Here is a 19,476-nt window from a genome sequence, read left to right on the forward strand (position 1 = left end):
CTATCCACCCTGTCCATACCTCTCATAATTTTGTAGACCTCAATCAGGTCCCCCCTCAACCTCCGTCTTTCCAACGAAAACAATCCTAATCTACTCAACCTTTCTTCATAGCTAGCACCCTCCATACCAGGCAATATCCTGGTGAACCTCCTCTGCACCCTCTCTAAAGCATCCACATCCTTCTGGCAATGTGGCGACCAGAACTGCATGCAGTATTCCAAATGTGGCCTAACCAAAGTCCTATACAACTGTAACATGACCTGCCGACTCTTGTACTCAATACCCCGTCCGATGAAGGCAAGCACGCTGTATGCCTTCTTGACCACTCTATCGACCTGCGTTGCCACCTTCAGGGTACAATGGACCTGAACTCCCAGATCTCTCTGTACATCAATTTTCCCCAGGACTCTTCCATTGACCATATGGTCCGCTCTTGAATTAGGTCTTCCAAAATGCATCACCTCGCATTTGCCTGGATTGAACTCCATCTGCCATTTCTCTGCCCAACTCTCCAATCTATCTATATTTTGCTGTATTCTCTGACAGTCCTCCTCGCTATCTGCAACTCCACCAATCTTTATATCATCTGCAAACTTGCTAATCAGACCACCTATACCTTCGTCCAGATCATTTATGTACATCACAAACAACAGTGGTCCGAGCACGGATCCCTGTGGAACACCACTAGTCACCTTTCTCCATTTTGAGACACTCCCTTCCACCACTACTCTCTGTCTCCTATTGCCCAGCCAGTTCTTTATCCATCTAGCTACTACACACTGAACCCCATACGACTTCACTTTTTCCATCAACCTGCCATGGGAAACTTTATCAAACGCCTTACTGAAGTCCATGTATATGACATCCACAGCCCTTCCCTCATCAATTAACTTTGTCACTTCCTCAAAGAATTCTATTAGGTTTGTAAGACATGACCTTCCCTGCACAAAACCATGCTGCCTATCACTGATAAGTCTATTTTCTTCCAAATGTGAAAAGATCCTATCCCTCAGTATCTTCTCCAATAGTTTGCCTACCACTGACGTCAAGCTCACAGGTCTATAATTCCCTGGATTATCCCTGCTACCCTTCTTAAACAATGGGACAACATTAGCAATTCTCCAATCCTCCGGGACCTCACCCGTGCTCAAGGCTGCTGCAAAGATATCAGTTAAGGCCCCTGCTATTTCGTCCCTCACTTCCCTCAGTAACCTGGGATAGATCCCATCCGGACCTGGGGACTTGTCCACCTTAATGCCTTTTAGAATACCCAAAACTTCCCCTTCCTTATGCTGACTTGACCTAGAGTATTTAAACATCCATCCCTAGCCTCAACATCCATCATGTCCCTCTCTTTGGTGAATACCGATGCAAAGTACACATTAAGAATCTCACCCATTTCCTCTGACTCCACGCATAAATTCCCTCTTTTGTCTTTGAGTGGGCCAATCATTTCTCTAGTTACCCTCTTGCTCCTTATATATGAATAAAAGGCTTTGTGATTTTCCTTAACCCTGTCAGCCAAAGATATTTTGTGACCCCTGTTAGCCCTCTTTATTGCGAGTTTGAGATTTGTCCTGGATGCTCCTTACAAATTCTGCTCCATCTACACCTCCAACACTACATGAGTCCCATTCAATGTTGGGGAAGTTAAAATTTCCCATCACGACCACCCTAATGCTCCTACATTTTTCTATAATCTGCCTACATATTTGTACCTCTACTTCACGCTCGCTTTTGGGAGGCCTGTAGTAAAGTCCCAACAATGTTACTGCACCCTTCCTATTTCTTAGCTCTACCCATATTGCCTCAGTGCTCGAATCCTCCATCGTGCCCTCCTTAATCACAGCTGTGATATCATCTCTGACCAGTAATGCAACTCCTCCACCCCTTTTACCTCCCTCTCTATCCCTCCTGAAGCATCTATACCCTGGGATATTTAGTTGCCAGTCTTGCCCTTCCCTCAACCAAGTCTCAGTAATACCAATAACATCATATTCCCACGTACTAATCCAAGCCCTAAGTTCATCTACCTTACCTGCTACACTTCTCGCATTGAAACAAATGCACCTCAGACCACCTGTCCCTTTGTGTTCATCATCTCTTCCCTGTCTACTCTTCCCCTTAGTCACATTGAGCTTATTATCTAGTACCTTACTGGCTTTAGTTGCTGCCTCTTTACTGACCTCTAACTTCCTAATCTGGTTCCCATCCCCCTGCCACATTAGTTAAAACCTCCCCAACAGTGTTAGCAAAAGCACCCCCTAGGACATTTGTTCCAGTCCTGCCCAGGTGCAGACCATCCGATTTTGCCCCCAGACATGGTTCCAATGTACCAAAAATCTGAACCCCTCCCTCCTGCACCATCTCTCAAGCCACATATTCATTCTGACTATTCTTGAATTTCTACTCTGACTGTCTCATGGAACTGGTAGCAATCCTGAGATTACTACCTTTGAAGTCCTACTTTTTAACTTATCTCCTAACTCCCTAAATTCTGATTGTAGGACCTCATCCCGTTTTTTACCTATATCGTTGGTGCCTATGTGCACCACGACAACTGGCTGTTCACCCTCCCCCTTCAGTATGTCCTGCAGCCAATCTGAGACATCCCTGACCCGTGCACCCAGGAGGCAACATACCATTCGGGAGTCTCGTTTTCGAACACAGAAACGCCTGGTCTACTCCCTTACAATTGAATCCCCCATGACTATAGCCCTGCCAGTCGTTTTCCCACCCTTCTGTGCAGCAGAGCCAGCCACGGTGCCATGAGCCTGGCTACTACTGCCTTCTCCTGGTGAGTCATCTCCCCCAACAGTATCCAAAACGGTATACCTGTTTTGGAGGGAGATGACCGCAGGGGACACTTGCACTGCCTTCCTGCTCTTTCTCTGCCTTTTGGTCACCCATTCCCTGTCTCCCTCACCAATCCTGATCTGCGGTGTGACCAACTCACTGAACATGCTATCCACGACCTCCTCAGCATGGCGGATGCTCCAAAGTGAGTCCATCTGCAGCTCCAGAGCCGTCATGCGATCTAACAGGAGCTGCAGCTGGACACACTTCCCGCATATTAAGGAGTCAGGGGCATCGGCCGCGTCCCTGAACTCCCACATTGAGCACGAGGAGCATAACACGGGTCTGGGATCTCCTGCCATTTATACACTTTACCTTAACTGATCACAAATATAATATCAACTAATGAAGAAGTGAAAGGAATAAAGATTTTACTTGCCAATCACAATACTTACCAACACACGAAGAGTTAAATTTCTCCCAGCTCGTGCTAATTGGAGCACTTTCCTTACCAGCCAATCAGGTCACTGCTTTGCTGTGATGTCACTCTTCAAGGTAAGTTTTTAAAGCTTTTAAAGAGGAAAACTTACCTTCCCGACAGTCCCCTGGCCGCTGCTCCCGTCGAAAACCTGAAGGCCGCTTCTCCGGCAGCTGTGTCCCCGCCACGCGCTCTTTTATCCTGTGTCCCCGCCCCTCTCCTCGCGCTCTTTTATTCTGTGTCTCCGCCGTTCTCCTCACGCTCTTTCACTATGTCCCCGCCGCTGTCCTCGCGCTCTTTTATTCTGTGTCCCCGCCGCTCTCCTCACGCTAAGTGATAGCTTAGGAACATATGAAGTTTGTGAAGGGTTGACAATTGTCAACCAAAAAATGAGGTGATTGAATGTAGTGAAGCGCCCCCTACTGGTCCGGAACCAAAGGTAATAATTTCCATGGACGTGGAGAAAGTCCATCTGCAGCTCCAGAGCCATCATGCGGTCTAACAGGAGCTGCCCCCGGGCAGCACGGTAGCATTGTGGATAGCACAATTGCTTCACAGCTCCACGGTCCCAGGTTCGATTCCCGGCTTGGGTCACTGTCTGTGCGGAAGTCTGCACATTCTCCCCATGTGTGCGTGGGTTTCCTCCGGGTGCTCCGGTTTCCTCCCACAGTCCAAAGTTGTACAGGTTAGGTGGATTGGCCATGATAAATTGCCCTTAGTGTCCAAAATTACCTTTAGTGTTGCGTGGGGTTACTGGGTTATGAGGATAAGGTGGAGGTGTGGACCTTGGGTGGGGTGCTCTTTCCAAGAGCCGGTGCAGACTCAATGGGTCTAATGGCCTCCTTCTGCACTGTAAATTCTATGAACTCTATAAAACGTTTGACCGGGTTGTGAATGGGTGTATCTTTTTGAGGTATTGGGGCAGTTTGGGTTTGGACCTGGGTTCATTGCCTGGATTAGGCTGTTGTACAAAAAAGGTAAAGTCGCCATTGTCCCAGATGACTATAGGCTGCTTTCCCCTTTGAGGGGGAGAGCTGACTGGTGGTGATTTAACCTGAGAACCACCACACCTCAGGTGAGGGGCAAGGTTGATAAGGAAGGGGCTTCATGAATAACCTGTTGCATAGGGCCCCCACGGCTCGTGTTCGCATTAACGCAATAAGTTTGGGGTATCTTTGTTTGTCAGGGGTACAAGGCAGAGATGTCCACTCTCCCTGTTACTATTTGAGTTGGCAATTGAGCCGCTGGTGATCGCGCTAAGGTCATCAACAGAGTGGAGGAGTATAGAGCGGGGCAGGTGTGGAGCACCAAGTGTCCCTATAGGCGGATGACTTGTTATATGGGATGGACCCAATCTCCAGTATGAGTAGGATTGTGCAGATGTTGAGTAAGTTTGGCTCTTTTCCGGGGTACAGACTAAACGTGGGGAAGCATGAGGTGTTCCCAGTGAGCTCCCAAGGCCAAGGAAGGGTCATGGAAAAGTTGCTGTTTTGGCTGGTCAGGTCAGGTTTCGGTATCTGGGAATACAGGTGGCCCATAGCTGGGCTCTGCTGCCCAAGTTAAATGTGGCCAACCTGGTAGATGGAGTGAAGGAGGATTTGAAGAGGTGAGATTATCTCCCATTACCACTGGCAGGGCGGGTTCAAACCATGAAATGTCCATCTTTCTGAAGTTTTGATTTTCTTTCCCAGAATCTACTGATTTTCCTACCTAAATCATTTTTTGGGAGGGTTAACAGAATGATTTCGGTCTTTGTGTGGGCAATCAAGGTACCTCGGATCCAGAGGGCCTTTTTACATAGGGGCAGGTGCTCGGGGGGTTGGTGTTGCTGAATATGATGAACTATTATTGGGCAGAAATGTCAAGAAGGGTCGGAAATGGGTCGTGGAGGATGGGTCAATTTGGGGGCGGATGGAGGAAGCTTTGTGCATTGGGTCAAGTCTGAGGGCACTGGTGATGGCTACGCTTCCGCTCTCACCGGCCAAGTACTTTACGGATCCGGTAGTTGTCGCCTCATTAAGAGTTTGGAATCGGTTTAGGCCAGTGTTCTTCAAACGTTTTGTCCAGGGTCCCATTTTTACCAACCGGCCAACCTTCGGGACCCAACCCGGCCGACTTTCGGGACCCAACCCGCCCGGCCTTTGCGACCCACACCGGCTGACCTTCGCGACCCTCGCCGGCCGATCTGAACGAACCACCATTTTCTCTTACCTTGTTTGCTGCTGATAAAAATGGAGGAAATGGCTTTGGGTCCCTTTGGCCCTCGTACACGCTCCTCCAATGGAACCTGTTGGATGAAGGTGAAGCCTTCCGGTATCGGAAAGTCTGGTGTCTCCATCTGTCCAAAGTTCTGCATTTTTTTCCTGTAAAACTTTATCAAATAAAAACCCCCGAACTTGTAAAAAAAAAAAAAATTTTTTAATGAGTAAAATAAATTTCAAAAATGAATAAACCCCCCCCCCCCACCGAACTTGTAAAAAAAATAAAATGAATAAAATAATTTTTTTTTTAATTAAATGAATAAAATGAAATGAATAAAGTAAAACAAAAAGCTGCGACTGTTTAAAAAAATAGCGGCTGCACTGCAAATGCGCGCCCAATCATCGGCACGCATGCGCAATGCGGCCAAATTTTTTTACATGTTCGCGGCCATTTTAAAGGCCACTTGCAGCCGGCGTTATTAAAATCCGGCTGCTGCGTGGGGATTTGCGCAATCAGGAGCGCTGCGAAGGACGGCTCCGCGACCCTCCCGACACCCGCCCACGACCCACCCGCGGGTCGCGCCCCCGAGTTTGAAGAACACTGTTTTAGGCAACATTTTAAGCCAGAGGAATCGTCGCTGTGGGCACGGATTTGTGGAAATGATAGGTTTATTCCAGCAGGATTGGATTTGACATACAGGGTTTGGGAATGAGAGGGGTTAGAAAGGTTTCGAGATTTGGCTGTGGAGGGTAGATTTGTAGAGCTAGAGGAACTGGTAGAAAGGTTTCAACTTCCGAGGAGGAACTGGTTCCGATACTTACAGGTTAGGAACTTTGTGAGGAAGGAGCTGGCCACGTTTCCGTGGTTACCACCCCCTTTGTTGCTGTTAATGATCGTTTCTGAGGATGAGATAGGAGAGGGTGAGATCTCCGATGTTGATGGAGAGGGAGAAGGCCTCGTTGGAGGAGATAAAGAGAAAGAGGAAGGAGGAGCTGGGTGGTGCATTTGAAGGAGGCCTTATGTAGCATAAACACGACCTCCTCATTTGCAAGATTGAGCTTAATTCAATTTAAGTAGTGCACAGAGGACAAAAACACGCATGAGTGGTTTCTTACCGGAGGTGGAGGACAGATGCAGGCGCCGTTTGAGGGGGCGGCGAACCACGCACACATGTTCTGATCTTGTCCATAATTGGGTGGATTTTGAGAGTCCTTTTCGGGGACAATGTCAGAGATTTTAGGGATAAAGGTGGCCCCGAGCCTGTTTGTGGCGATATTTGGGGTATCGGATGACCCGGGAGTGCAGGAGGGGAGAGAGGCTGATGTGTTAGCCTTTGCCTCCCTGATAGCCCCAAGTGAGATTTTGTTAGGTTGACAGGACCTGGAGCCGCCAGGGGCAACGGTGTGGGTGGGTGGCCTGCCAGAATTCGGAGAAGATTACGTTTGCCATTATGTGGTCGGAGGAGGAGTTCTACACAAGGTGAAGGCTTTAAGAGTTGGTAATCATCAGCGGGAGGGGGCATAGAGATTGGTGTGGATGTATTGTAAATATACAACGGGGCATATATAGGGCAGCATGGTGGGTCGGTTGTTTATAATGAGAACTGCATAATGTTTAATGAGTGTTGTGTTTTGTTTATAAAATGGAAAATGTTCTGAATATAAATATTTTTTTAAAAAAGAATTGGCTGATGGTACATGGGCTAGGGAACACAAATTTAATCTTTGGGCGAGATAGGTGAGGGAAAATAAATTGCAGAAATACGGGGATAAAATGGAGGAATGGAACTGATTGGATTACTTTACGGAGGGCTGACGTAGACTCGATGGGCTGAAGGGCTTTCTTCTGTGCTGTAATGGCTTTATAATTCTATGATAAGTCTATGACCTGGAATCCTGGGACTATCAATGAGCGTATTTCCCTTTTTTGGGCGTAGGTCATAGACTGCAGTGTGACCGACGTCAGTAAGAATGGTTAACTTAGCCTTGAATATGGTGTGTGTGTGTCTAGCCCCTCTGCCGCGTTCAACTGCCGGCCCTCTCCTGGTAACTCTGTCCTCTCGCAGGCCCTCTTTTACCTGTTCTCATCTTTGCTGGTATTCTCTATTGTCATCTCACTCCTTCCAACGGGATTCTCACCACCACCAGAGCTACTGCCAAATCTCACCTTGGCTGATCCTGTCCTCTGAAAAGTCACTCCTCTGCTGCCACCCTCGCCTGCCATCATATGTTACACACCGAGGAACAACTGGATGCTAACCACAGCCTACTCCAAACAGCAATAAGTATCACATCATTGGATATTATCTTCAGCTTTTGCAGACATAGCCAATACTGAATATTATATCCAGAGTCTGAAATCAAAGCAACCATCACATTGCTCCAGCAGCTCAGGCATTTGTCAGAACCACAGAATACCTGCAGTGCGGAACAAAGCCATTCAGCCCATCAAGTCTGCACCTACCCTCTGAAAGAGCACCCTAATGAGGCCCACAGTCCCACCCTAACCCCATGACTGCACAACCGCACCTAACCTGCACATCCCTGGACACTAAGGGGCAATTTAGCATGGCTAATCCATCTAACCTGCACATCTTTGGACTGGGAGGAAACTGGAGCTTGCAGAGGAAACCGACGCAGACACAGGGAGAACGAGCAAACTCCATACTGACAGTCACCCAAGGCAAGAATTGAACCTGGGCTCCTGGGGCTGTGAGACAGCAGTGCTAACCACTGCACCCCCATGCCACCCAGACACAATATCCTTCACAATCATTATCATTTAAAAATATTCTTGGAGATATGTGAGTGACACCAACAAGACAACATTAAAAGCCCATTCTCTCAAAATTCTCCATAACCTAAAAAACCCTTACTGGGCGGCACGGTAGCACAGCTCCAGGGTCCCAGGTTCGATTCCCGGCTTGGGTCACTGTCTGTGCAGAGTCCGCATGTTATCCCCGTGTATGCGTGGGTTTCCTCCGGGTGCTCCGGTTTCCTCCCACAGTCCAAAGATGTGCAGCTTAGGTGGACTGGCCATGCTAAATTGCCATTACTGTCCAAAAAGGTTAGATGGGGTTACTGGAGTACGGGATGGAGGTGTGGACTTAGATACGGTGATCCTTCCATGGGCCTGTGCAGTCTCAATGGACCGAATGGCCTCCTTCTGCACTGTAAATTCTACGAAATCTATGAAATTTAAAAATCCTCCGAGCATTTTCCACTCCAATGCAATCGAGCCAACATCTCAATTCTCTCATAACTATTGGGGTAATATTTGCAACCCCACCCACCATGATAATCGTCGCAGGCGGGATGCACTCCCGGGTGCATTGATCTCGGGTGGGAGATTCCGGCCATAATTTCTCAACCCTGGCATCGTGGTGAATCTATGTGGGAGGTTTCTTCAGTATTAATGTCTTATTGATATTGTGGCACCTGAAACAGTACACAGTTTGAAACTGTAATCTAACCACTGCTTAATTATAGAATTGGGTAAGCAGCTATTTATAAAACCCTAGATTGCACTAGACTTTTTTTAATGGATTTACACATCTAAACCTGGGGTGGGATATTCCAGCCCTTCCCACTGGTGGGATGTTCCAGTCCCACCAAAGGTGACTCCCTATGGCGGTTACCCGTAGGCATCAGAAGACTCGCGTCCACCTCCAGAAAACACGCCATTGGGGTGGTGCCCAAACGTTCCCACCCTTGCACTCTCAGAGAATTATGGGCGGGATTCCCTCAGCCCGAGGCCGGGCCAGAGAAACCCCGTGACCGGCGCAAATCGCGCCACACCGCCCCGACGCCGGCACTCGATTCTCCGCAGAGCGCCGCCGGTCGCGGGCCGCTCTACGCGGCCGGCCCGCCGATTCTCGGGCCGGGGTGGGCCGAGCAGCCGTCGCGGAAATGCTGAGTCCCGCTGCCGCCGTCCACACCTGCTCTCAGCCGGTGAGAACTCAGCGTTGAAGGGTCGTGTGGCGGCCTGTGGGGGTAGGGGGAGTCCGACCCTGGGCGAGGGGGTGGGGGGCCTCCGATGTGGCCTGGCCCACGATCGGGACCCACCGATCGGCGGGCCGGCCTCTCTGTCTCCCGGCCTCCTTTCTTCCGCGCCGGCGCCTGTACTCCTGCGCCTTTCCAAGAGCCGGTGCAGACTCAAGGGGCCGAATGGCCTCCTTCTGCACTGTAAATTCAATGATAATCTATGATTAATCTAGGACAAAGGTTCGGCACAACATCATGGGCCGAAGGGCCTGTTCTGTGCTGTATTTTCCATGTTCTATGTTGGGTCAGGGCCGGCGCGGACAAGGGAGACACCGCGCATGCGCGGAAATCGCACCGGTGGGACTGCGCATGTGCGGGTTCGCGCTAGACCCACTGCGCATGTGCACATCCCCCAGCGCTCATTCCACTGCCGGATCAGCAGCTGGAGCGGCGTGAACTGCTCCAGCGCCCTGCTGGCCCCCTGTAGGGGTCAGAATTGCTGATCCTGGAGACGGCGTCAACACTTAGCCTCAGGGTCAGAGAATCCCACCTTGTATGTTTGAGCCCTTGATTTCTCTGTTCACCAACATCCTTCAGTCTATCTATTAAGTTAAACGACCATTTCTTCTTCCAAAATGTATTTGCCACATTAAATTGTATCTGCCACCTGTCTGCCCATCCTGATATCGTTTACACAGTGCTCTTTTGCAGTTCGCGTATCTTATATTTAATGTCGTTATCGAATGTTCAGGAAAGCATAGCCAGCATTGACACTTGAGGCACCCACTTCCATTCCTTCTCTACAAAGCGAAATTACCATCCCATTGAGCATTTCCAGGTTAGGCAAAGCACCGTGAAGCTTCTTCTACATTTTCCCAACTTTGAAGCTCAGCCCTAACCCCTGCCATTATTAAAATCCCTGCCACAGCATCCCGTGGTGCCCTCCCCGGGGTCGGATCTCCCCGCGCCCCCCCCCCCCCCCCCGAGGACCGGCCCTGCCGACTTACCTGCCAGGCCCCGCCGGTACGTGAGTTGAGTGATTCATGCCAGTGGGACTGGCCAAAAATGGATTGCCACTCGGCCCATTGGGCCCGGAGAATCACCGGTGGGCCACTGCCAATGGCCCTCGACCGGCGTGGCGGGAATCCCGCCCACGCCCGAAAAACAGTGCCGGACAATACGGCAGCCGGCGTCGGGGGCGGCAGGGCGGGATTTGCGCCGCCCCCCTGGGGTTCTCCGACCCAGCGGGGGGTCGGAGAAGTCTCCCACCAGAGCACTTGATTTGCGCTCCCAGGCAATGATCCCAGATTGCGAGGAAGACCCAACGAAATCCCAATATTGGGCTGCCATTTTGAGCGGGTGTCCCAAAAGCAAGTCCCACGACTGCCCAGTCCCAACATCGTAATTCAGTCCCCACCCCACTGTATGGGGATGAGCCGCCTGCCCCCCCCCCCCACATGCACAGACACAGACCCCCTAAATACGAAGACCCCCAGAATAGGGAGACCCCTACAGAATCCCCAGAATATTGGCACCCCAACCCCACAGACCTCCCAGAAGAGACCCCTGTCAGGCGGTCCCACAGAAATGAAACCCCTGTGTGGAAGCAAGAGAGCAGTCCTGGCAGAGGCAGCAAAACAAATCACTGCTTTAACCATAGATTCACTTCAGTACAGAAGGAGGCCATTCAGCCCATCGAGTCTGCACCGACCGTCTGAAAGGATATCCTACCTAGGTTCAGGCCCCAACCCTATCCCTTAATGCAGTAACACCACCGAACCTAACCTTTTGGACTCTAAGAGGCAATTGTTCATGGCCAATCCACCTAACATGCATACCTTAGGACTGTGAGTGAAAACTGGAACACAAGAGGAAATCCACGTAGACACGGGGAGAAAGTGCAAACTCCACACAGTCACTCAAAGGTGGAATTGAAAATAGGTCCCTGGCGCCGTGAGGCAGCAGTGCTTACCGCTGTGCTACTGTGACACTCCACTCACCTGAGCAAAAACAACTGGAGTGAGAAAACCAGTCAGCTGTATTTAAATCCCCTCAGATCTCTGATCTGCAAGGTATTCATTAATTTCTCTTTGATATTAATTTTACTAGGCTTAGATTGACAGCTTCCATACACCACAGCTGACAGCATTTTTCCATTCATCTTACTTCATGGTTGAGTAAATCTAAAGTGCTCTCACCGCAATGTTCATAAACATCAAGCTTTGGTTGACAGCTCCTGGACCACTTCAAACAGAATTTCCAATCACCTCCCTTTGCGGTTGAGTGATTTTGAAGTGGTCAGCTAGAAATTGACAGAGGGGTCTCTGGTGGGGATGAGGTGGGCAGATGTTGCATTGCTGGGGTAGGATGGAACTCGGATGGACTTTAAGGGCAACTCCCTTAAAAAGTTACCCTCTCGGTCCACCGCGAGGCCCACCGCGCCAGGTTAACGTCTGTCAGGACCACTAGTCATTCTTACCCACGTGATTCCCAGCCCAGAGGACCGGGAAATCATGCGGGCCCAAAGAATATGGTGCCTGGCGCACAGGGCGAACCTCAATCCTGACGGCAGTGGGGGGCAGGAGCATCGTAAACAGGTCAGCGCCGATCCCATTTTCTTCACTACTGCTGGACTCTCCGCCTCATCAGTAACTCCGCTACCGGTAGCACAAGGCGGAGAATTTAGCCCTTTATGTCAGCACATATCAAGGGCCAAGAATTGGCTCAAAATCTTCTCAAAGGTGGAGGAAAGGGGAGGAATTCCATCTGCCCACTTTTGCTTGCCTTGACCCCATTAAGTTGCATTTCATTCATTTTTCTGAAGCCCAAGGAAGTCATTTTCATGTGGATTTTCCCGATAATCCATTGTAACTTCAGCGGAATGAGCGCTGGAAACTCAAGTCAGTGCCATTTGTGCATTTATCACAGGGGTTTCATGACTCTTCCAAAGGGTTTGGTGAGCTCTGGCTAAAATATATCCCCTGAATCTATTTGATTGTGATCACAGGAGTAGGCCATTCAGCCCCTTGAGCCTATTCTGGCACTTGTCAATTTCATCATGGCTGACCCTGTACCTAACTCCTTATATCCGCCTTGGCTCTGCAGGCCTCAATAAAAATAATTTGTTCCCGTTTCTTTCACAGTGCTCAGTAGAGTGTAGTAACGGAACCCAACTCCGCAGTGTGGTCTGCCTGAAGAAAACAGATGACAAACTTACAGTGACAGAAGCACATGAATGCTCCCACCTGGAGAGACCCGCATCAGAACAGAGCTGTCACCTGAGGAAATGTGATGTCAAATGGTACACAACAGAGTGGAGTGCAGTAAGTATTACAGTGCAAGAACTATCAATGGGAGTGCAGTAACTCCACAGAGAATTATCAGTGGGGAGCATGGAAATTATCAGCCGTGTACCAGAGCGGTTTGCAATAATTATCACAGTATCAGCAGTACCAGTAAGTACCAAAGGTAAAGAATTCTGTCAGTGAGAAATACAGCAATCCACAGTTAAAACATGTACCAGAGCAAAGTGCTAGAAAGTGTGTAATCGTATTTCGCTTATGCTCAAAAAAGACAGGGAGCCCGAAGACTGTGACTCATATCGGCATATCTCTCTTTTAAACGCAGATGTAAAGCTGTTAGCTGAGGTATTGGTGTGCCGCTAGGGGTATTAGTAAGTTTTTCTCCAACACTTGCACATTCTCCCCGTGTTTGCGTGGGCTTCGCCCCCACAACCCAAAGATGTGCAGGCTAGGTGGATTGGCCATGCTAAATTGCCTCTTAATTGGAAAAAATTAATTGGGTATTCTAAAATTTAAAACAAAAGAAAAAAAAAAGTTTTTCTCCAACACAAGCAACAAATGTGACAGGTGCTCACTCCCCTCTGCAGACCACACCGACATGTTCCGGTCGTGTCCGAAGCTGGAAGGGTTTTGGACATCCTTCTTTGACACACTTTCCAAAGTTCTCGATATTGACCTAGAGACCTGTCCAGACAGGGGCAGTGAGAAGCATTATAGCTGGAATACCTACCTTGCAACTCCAAGCGCCCATTCCTGCCAGGGGAACAGCTGTGCCTGCCTCTGTTTCCCACAGATCCACTGTCTGCAATCCATTCATGGCTTTTTTAAAATAATTGTTTTTTATTGGGTTTTTGAACAAAGTATATTTACCGTTATGTACACAAAATAGAATACATATATATACAGATACATAGAAGGGAAGGGAACATGCACAAAAAACAAAACAAACAACAACAAAGAAAAAAAGTTAGAATAAAATAACTGGTAGGGTATTATGTGCTAGCTCAACAACAGCAGCTCTGTACAATTGGCAATATTGTTTTTAGCACATAACTAGGCATCTGTTTGTGGAGGGGGGGGAAACTGGTGGGGTACATACACATTTGGGCGCCGGGGGAACAATTACAGAACAATTACAGAGGGCAATACATGAATGGGTCTGGTGTTGGAGTTGTCGCTTGTTCCTCCTGGACGGTTTTCGCTGCCGTTGTCGTCTCGCGATCACCTCGGCTTCAGCCGTTCGTCCCGTCTTTCGCCCGGATTTTCCTTGTTCTCTGCTCCTGGAGATGCCAAGTTTGTTATTGTATCCCGTGCCCTCCTTCCGGCTGTCATTCCCTTGCCTCACCCCCACCTCTCTGGTTCCCCTCTATTGTTCCCTGTCTCCTCCCTCTTCCACCCCTCCCCCACTTCTGGCCCCTCCCCCCCCTCCTGTGGTTCGCCTTTCTTTCCTCTTAGGTTTAGCTGTCGCCTCCCCTCTCCCGGTCTATCTCTCCCTCTCATGCCTCGGCTACTTCCCCCTGATTCTTGGCTACCTGGCTATTCTTCTGCTTGGTCGTTGGCCACAAACAGAACAATTGGGTAAATGGCTCCCACGTTCTGTGGAAGCCGTCGTCTGACCCTCTGATGGCAAATTTGATTTTCTCCATTTGGAGAGATTCTGAGAGGTGGGACAGCCAGTCTGCAGCTTTGGGTGGTGCTGCTGACCGCCAGCCGAACAGGATTCTCCGGCGGGCGATCAGGGAGGCAAAGACAAGGGCGTCCGCCCTCCTCCCCAGGAATAGATCTGGCTGGTCTGAAACCCTGAAGACACTTTCGGGCATGGCTCCACCCTCACCCCCAACACTTTGGACATTGCCTTGAAGAAGGCAGTCCAGTACCCCGCAAGTCTGGGGCAAGACCAGAACAAGTGGGCATGGTTGGCCGGGCCTCCTTGGCACCGTTCATATCTATCCTCCACCTCAGGGAAGAACCTACTCATACGAGTTCTTGTTAAGTGGGCTCTATGTACTACTTTTAGTTGCGTCAGGCTGAGCCTTGCGCACATGGAGGTGGAGTTGACCCTATGCAATGCTTCGCTCCAGAGTCCCCTCCCTATTTCAATCCCCAGGTCTTCCTCCCATTTCTTTCTTGTTGCGACCAGTATGGTGTCGGCCCTTTCTACCAGTCGGTCATACATGTCGCTACAGTTCCCTTTATCTCGGATGCTTGCGTCCAGTAGCTCTTCCAGTAATGTCTGTCGTGGCGGTTGTGGGTACGTCCTTGTCTCCTTTTGTAGGAAGTTTTTGAGTTGCAGGTACCTTAGCTCGTTCGCCTAGGCTAGCTGGAATTTCTCTGTCAGTTTGGCCAGTGTTGCGATCCTGCCGTCCGCGTATAGGTCCCTGACTGTCAGTGTCCCTCCGTCCTGCCCCCACCTTTTAAAGGTGGCGTCAGTCAGCGCTGGTGTGAACCTATGGTCGTTGAAGATGTGAGCATTTCTGACATTTTTGTCAGGCCAAATTGCTGCCGTAGCTGGTTCCAGGACTGGAGGGTGGCTATCACCACCGGGCTGCTGGAGTGTTTTTTGGGTGGGGATGGGAGTGCCGCCGTGGTGAGGGCCCAGAGGGAGGTCCCCTTGCAGGAGGCCTCTTCCGCGCGCACCCACTCGGCTTCTGGCTCCTTGATCCCATCCCCATATTCGCTCGGCTGTGCCCCTCGCTAGCGAGTCTGTGAACATCGCCTGCAGGTGCGGGGCCAGTGCTGTCGCAAATTTTTTGTAGAGTCTGCCGGGAACCCAAGTGGTCCCGGCGCCTTCCCCACCTGCATGGAGCTTATGCTGTCCATGATCTCTCCCAGTGCTAGTGGTGCTTCCAGGCCTCGTTTTCTGCCCTCCCCCATGACTGGTATGTCCAGTCCATCAAGGAACCGTTTCATCCCAGACTCCCCCATTGGGGGTTCTGAGGTGTACAGCCCTTGGTAGAAGGTCTTAAAGGTTTTGTTGATCTTTTCTGGTTCTGTTTCTAATGTGCCTCTGGTATCCCTGATTTGTGCAATTTCTCTGGTGGCTGCCTGCTTTCTCAGCTGGTGTGCCAACAGGCGGCTGGCTTTGTCTCCATGTTCGTATAGGGTCCCACGTGCCTGGCGGAGTTGGTGCACTTCTTTCCTGGTGGAGAGCAGGTCAAAGTTCCTTTGTAGCTCTTTCCTCTCCGCCAGGATCTCTATGGTCGGGGTCTTGGAGTATTTACGGTCTACCTCCAGTATGGCGTCGACCAGCTGATGCCCAGCCTCCCTATCTCTTCGAGCTTTGAAAGCGATAATTTCCCCTCTTACTAAGGCCTTTAGCGCTTCCCAGAACGTGGAGGGTGAGACCTCCCCGTTTTGGTTGTTCTCCGTGTACTGTGCTAAGGCCTGTGATATCTTTTCGTTGAAGGTCTTGTCTACTAGTAGGGCAATGTCCAACCTCCATGTGGGGCGTTGGGCCCTGCCCGTCTCCAGCCTCATGTCCATGTAGTGTGGAGCGTAGTCGGATATCACAATTGCGGAGTATTCCACTTTGTCTATCCCCGGAAGCACCGTTTTCCCCACCACAAAGAAGTCAATTCTGGTGTATACGTGGTGCACTGGGGAGAAGAAGGAGAACTCCTTCTCCCCTGTGCGTACACATTAACTAGTACTATCAGTGCCCCATCCAGGGCCCCACTGACCATGACGTACCATCCCCCTGGGTCCGTAACCACCCTAAACATCATCTTCTTGCTGATCAATACTGCCACCCCCCTGGCCCTCGTCCCATAGCTGGAATGGTGGGTCTGCCTCACCCATCCCTTTCTTATCCACAGTCGGTCCTGCTCTCTCAGGTGTGTCTCTTGGAGGAAGACTTTGTCGGCCCTCATATTTCTTAGGTGAGTGAGGACTCTGGATCTCTTCACTGGGCCGTTGAGTCCCCTTACATTCCAGGTGACTATCCTGGTGGGGGGGGCTTCTGTCCCCTCGCTCCTGTGGGATTAATCATACTTACCTGGTGGACGTCCCCTTGCCCTCCGGGGTTCCCCTTTGTGAGGGGAGCGTCCAGGATGGCCGCTGTCACTGCTCTCTCCATGCGGTCGGGTCCCTGCGCTCCGGGGCTTCCCTTTGTCCAGGGGGCACCTGACATGGCCGCCCACTGTGCCACGCAGGTAGTCCCCTGCACTCTGGAGTCTCCCTTCACCCAGAGACCGTACTGGGAGGATGCTTGCAGCGATTCCTTGTTCCGAGCCCTTGATTATGGCACTTTGTAACTCTATTGTTATTCTCTTTCTAGCCTTGTCTGTCCCTCCTTCCCATGTCGCACCCCCCCCCCAGTCCCTCCCTTTCCCCCCCCCCTTTTCTCCCCTCTCCCGTAAATCTCTATTTTGTCCCTCTTTCCCCTGCTCCCATCCCCGTTTTCTCTCCCGTCTCTGTTGAGTGCCCCCCCCTCATTGGTGCTGTCCCCTCTGTTGGGGGTGTGCTGCGGCCCTGCTTTGTTGCATGCCTCCGGCGCGCGCTTTCCTGCTCATACGGTGGCCCCCCTCTCGGAGGTTACTGTCTCGCTTCTCCCTCGCCCGACCTCTACGGTTTTCTACTCGCTCTTCATTCCTCCTACCCTGCACTCCTCTCGCCTGCTCTCCCTTCTCCGCTACTCTCGTTCCCTCATGCTGAGGCCTGGTCTCCCACCTGAAGCGATCCCTCGGGTAGTGGTTTGCTTTTTGTTCAGGGTGCGCTTGCAGTGAGGGGGGCCTGGCATTACCTCACCCCCCCCCTTTGGCATGCTGTTGCCCCTTGCCCATTGGCCCATTATTTCTACCTTGCTGTTGGCTTTCCAGCCCGTGTTCCTCGACAAACTTGTTTGCTTCGGCGGGGGCTGTGAAGAAGTATTCTCTTTCTTGTTATGTGACCCAGAGCTTCGCTGGGTACAGCATACCAAAACGCACTTCGTTGTTGTGAAGAGCTGCTTTCGTTCTATTGAATTTGGCCCGTCTCCTGGCTAGATCTGCCCCAATGTCCTCGTAAACTCTAATGAAGTGTGCTTCCCATTTGCAGGTTCTGTTTTGCCTGACCCAGCGCAGGATTGTTTCCCTATCTTGGTACCGGTACAGTTTAGCTATAACTGCTCTCGGGTAGTCTTGGGCTTGGGCGCAGCGACCGGTGTGCTCTGTCCATTTCTGGTGGGTTGGAGAAAGTTTTCCTCCCCACTAAGTTACCCAGCATCTCAGCCACGTATGCCGTGGGGATTCCACCCTCGATCCCCTCTGGTAGGCCTACTATCCTTACATTTTGCCTTCTTGAGCGGTTTTCCTGATGTCTAACTCGTCACATCCCCCTGCGATGTGACAGGTCTCGCCACCTCCTTCTCCAGGGCCGTGATCCGGTCGCTCTCGTCAGTCGCGGCTTTTTCCAGCTCTTTAATGGTCACCTCTTGGGCTTCCAGTTTCTCCTCTTGGGCTTCCAGTCTCTCCTCTGTTTGCCCAGGGCGAGCTGCACCTGCGCCAGGTCCTTGGCCATTGCTGCCTGAACTGCGGCCTCTATGTCTGCCCTAGCCTCTGCCTTGTTTTCCTGCTGATGTTCCCTCAGCGCCTCGGCAAAGGCTGCCTTCCAGTTCCAGTTCTCCCCTGGCCTAAGGGTAAAAAGCTCCTGTCTGCCCAGTTCTTTTTGTTGCGCCGGGCCTTCCGTTCCGCCGCTTCATATGCCAGTTAGCTCATCTGAGTGGGCTCGCCCCATCTGCTTCTGGTGCCCTTTCTCCCTCTGCTTTGGCTACCTTCTGGCATTTTATTTTTTCCCTTTATTTTTTCTCCCGCCCCTTTCCCATTTCTTTTCTCCCCCTTTTCTTTTCCCCTTCCATTCTCTCCTTTAACACTTCCCCCCCCCCCGCTCTTAAACCCCCTTTTCAAAAAATGTTCCCAAAAGATTTTCCAAAAAGGGGAAAGAAAAAAATTTTCATTCTCTTTCCAAGTTTCTTCTTCAAAAAGTTATTGGGAAAGTTCTTTTTTTTCTCTCACTCACCCACATGCCGGGTCAGGAGGGTCGAGAGAGAGGCTTCTGGCTGGTCCAGGTGTCCTCCTTTGTTTCGCCGCCTGCCTCGTGGTCGGTCCTCGCTCGGTCCCTGCATTTTCTCCTGCCACTCCTGCAGTGCGGGAGAGGGGTCGATCCCTGCCGCTGGCTCGATCCCCGTCGCTGGCTCGGCCCTTGCTCGGTCCCCACGTTTTCACCTACCGTGCGGTGGGGGGGGGGGGGGGCAGTCCGGCCAGTTTGCGCCTTTTGTTTTTTTGTCTCTCCCCCGGGAACGGGATGCGACTGACGGAGCTCCATTGCCCGCGACCACTCTCCTACTCCGCCGGAAGTCCTATCCATTCATGGCTTTCCAGTAGTAGTTTCTGATTGACAGCTGGCAAAAACTATCTGCAGCTTTGATCCATTCATATCCCTTCACTTGTCAGTGGCCTAAGTGGTGAAACCCCAATGTGTGTAGAAATTGACCACGCTTGATTGATTAGAATGCACTTAGTGCACTTTCATCTCATTGATGTGGGCAATGTTTACAAACATTGGGGTTTCACCACTTAGGCCACTGAAGCAGGGGATATTAATGGATCAAAGCTGCAGATAGTTTTTAACAGCTGTCAATCACAAACCACTACTGGAAAGTCATGAATGGATTGCAGACAGTGGATCAGATGCAGGCACAGCTATTCTCCTTAGAGGAATGGGGGCTTGGAGCTGCAAG

The 19,476-nt window shown here is 50.7% G+C and overlaps 1 protein-coding gene across 4 annotated transcripts in view; it reads left to right on the forward strand.

Moving 5' to 3' along the window:
• Positions 1-19,476, forward strand: part of adamtsl7 (ADAMTS-like 7) — a 621,654-nt gene that overhangs the window by 565,834 nt on the left and 36,344 nt on the right. For all 4 annotated transcript variants that reach the window (XM_072495481.1, XM_072495482.1, XM_072495480.1 and 1 more), the window contains one exon: positions 12,603-12,782. In XM_072495481.1, coding sequence (XP_072351582.1) covers positions 12,603-12,782 — 180 coding nt within the window. The remainder of the gene's footprint in view (positions 1-12,602; positions 12,783-19,476) is intronic.

Source organism: Scyliorhinus torazame, chromosome 3, assembly GCF_047496885.1.
Source record: "Scyliorhinus torazame isolate Kashiwa2021f chromosome 3, sScyTor2.1, whole genome shotgun sequence".
Taxonomy (NCBI): domain Eukaryota; kingdom Metazoa; phylum Chordata; class Chondrichthyes; order Carcharhiniformes; family Scyliorhinidae; genus Scyliorhinus; species Scyliorhinus torazame.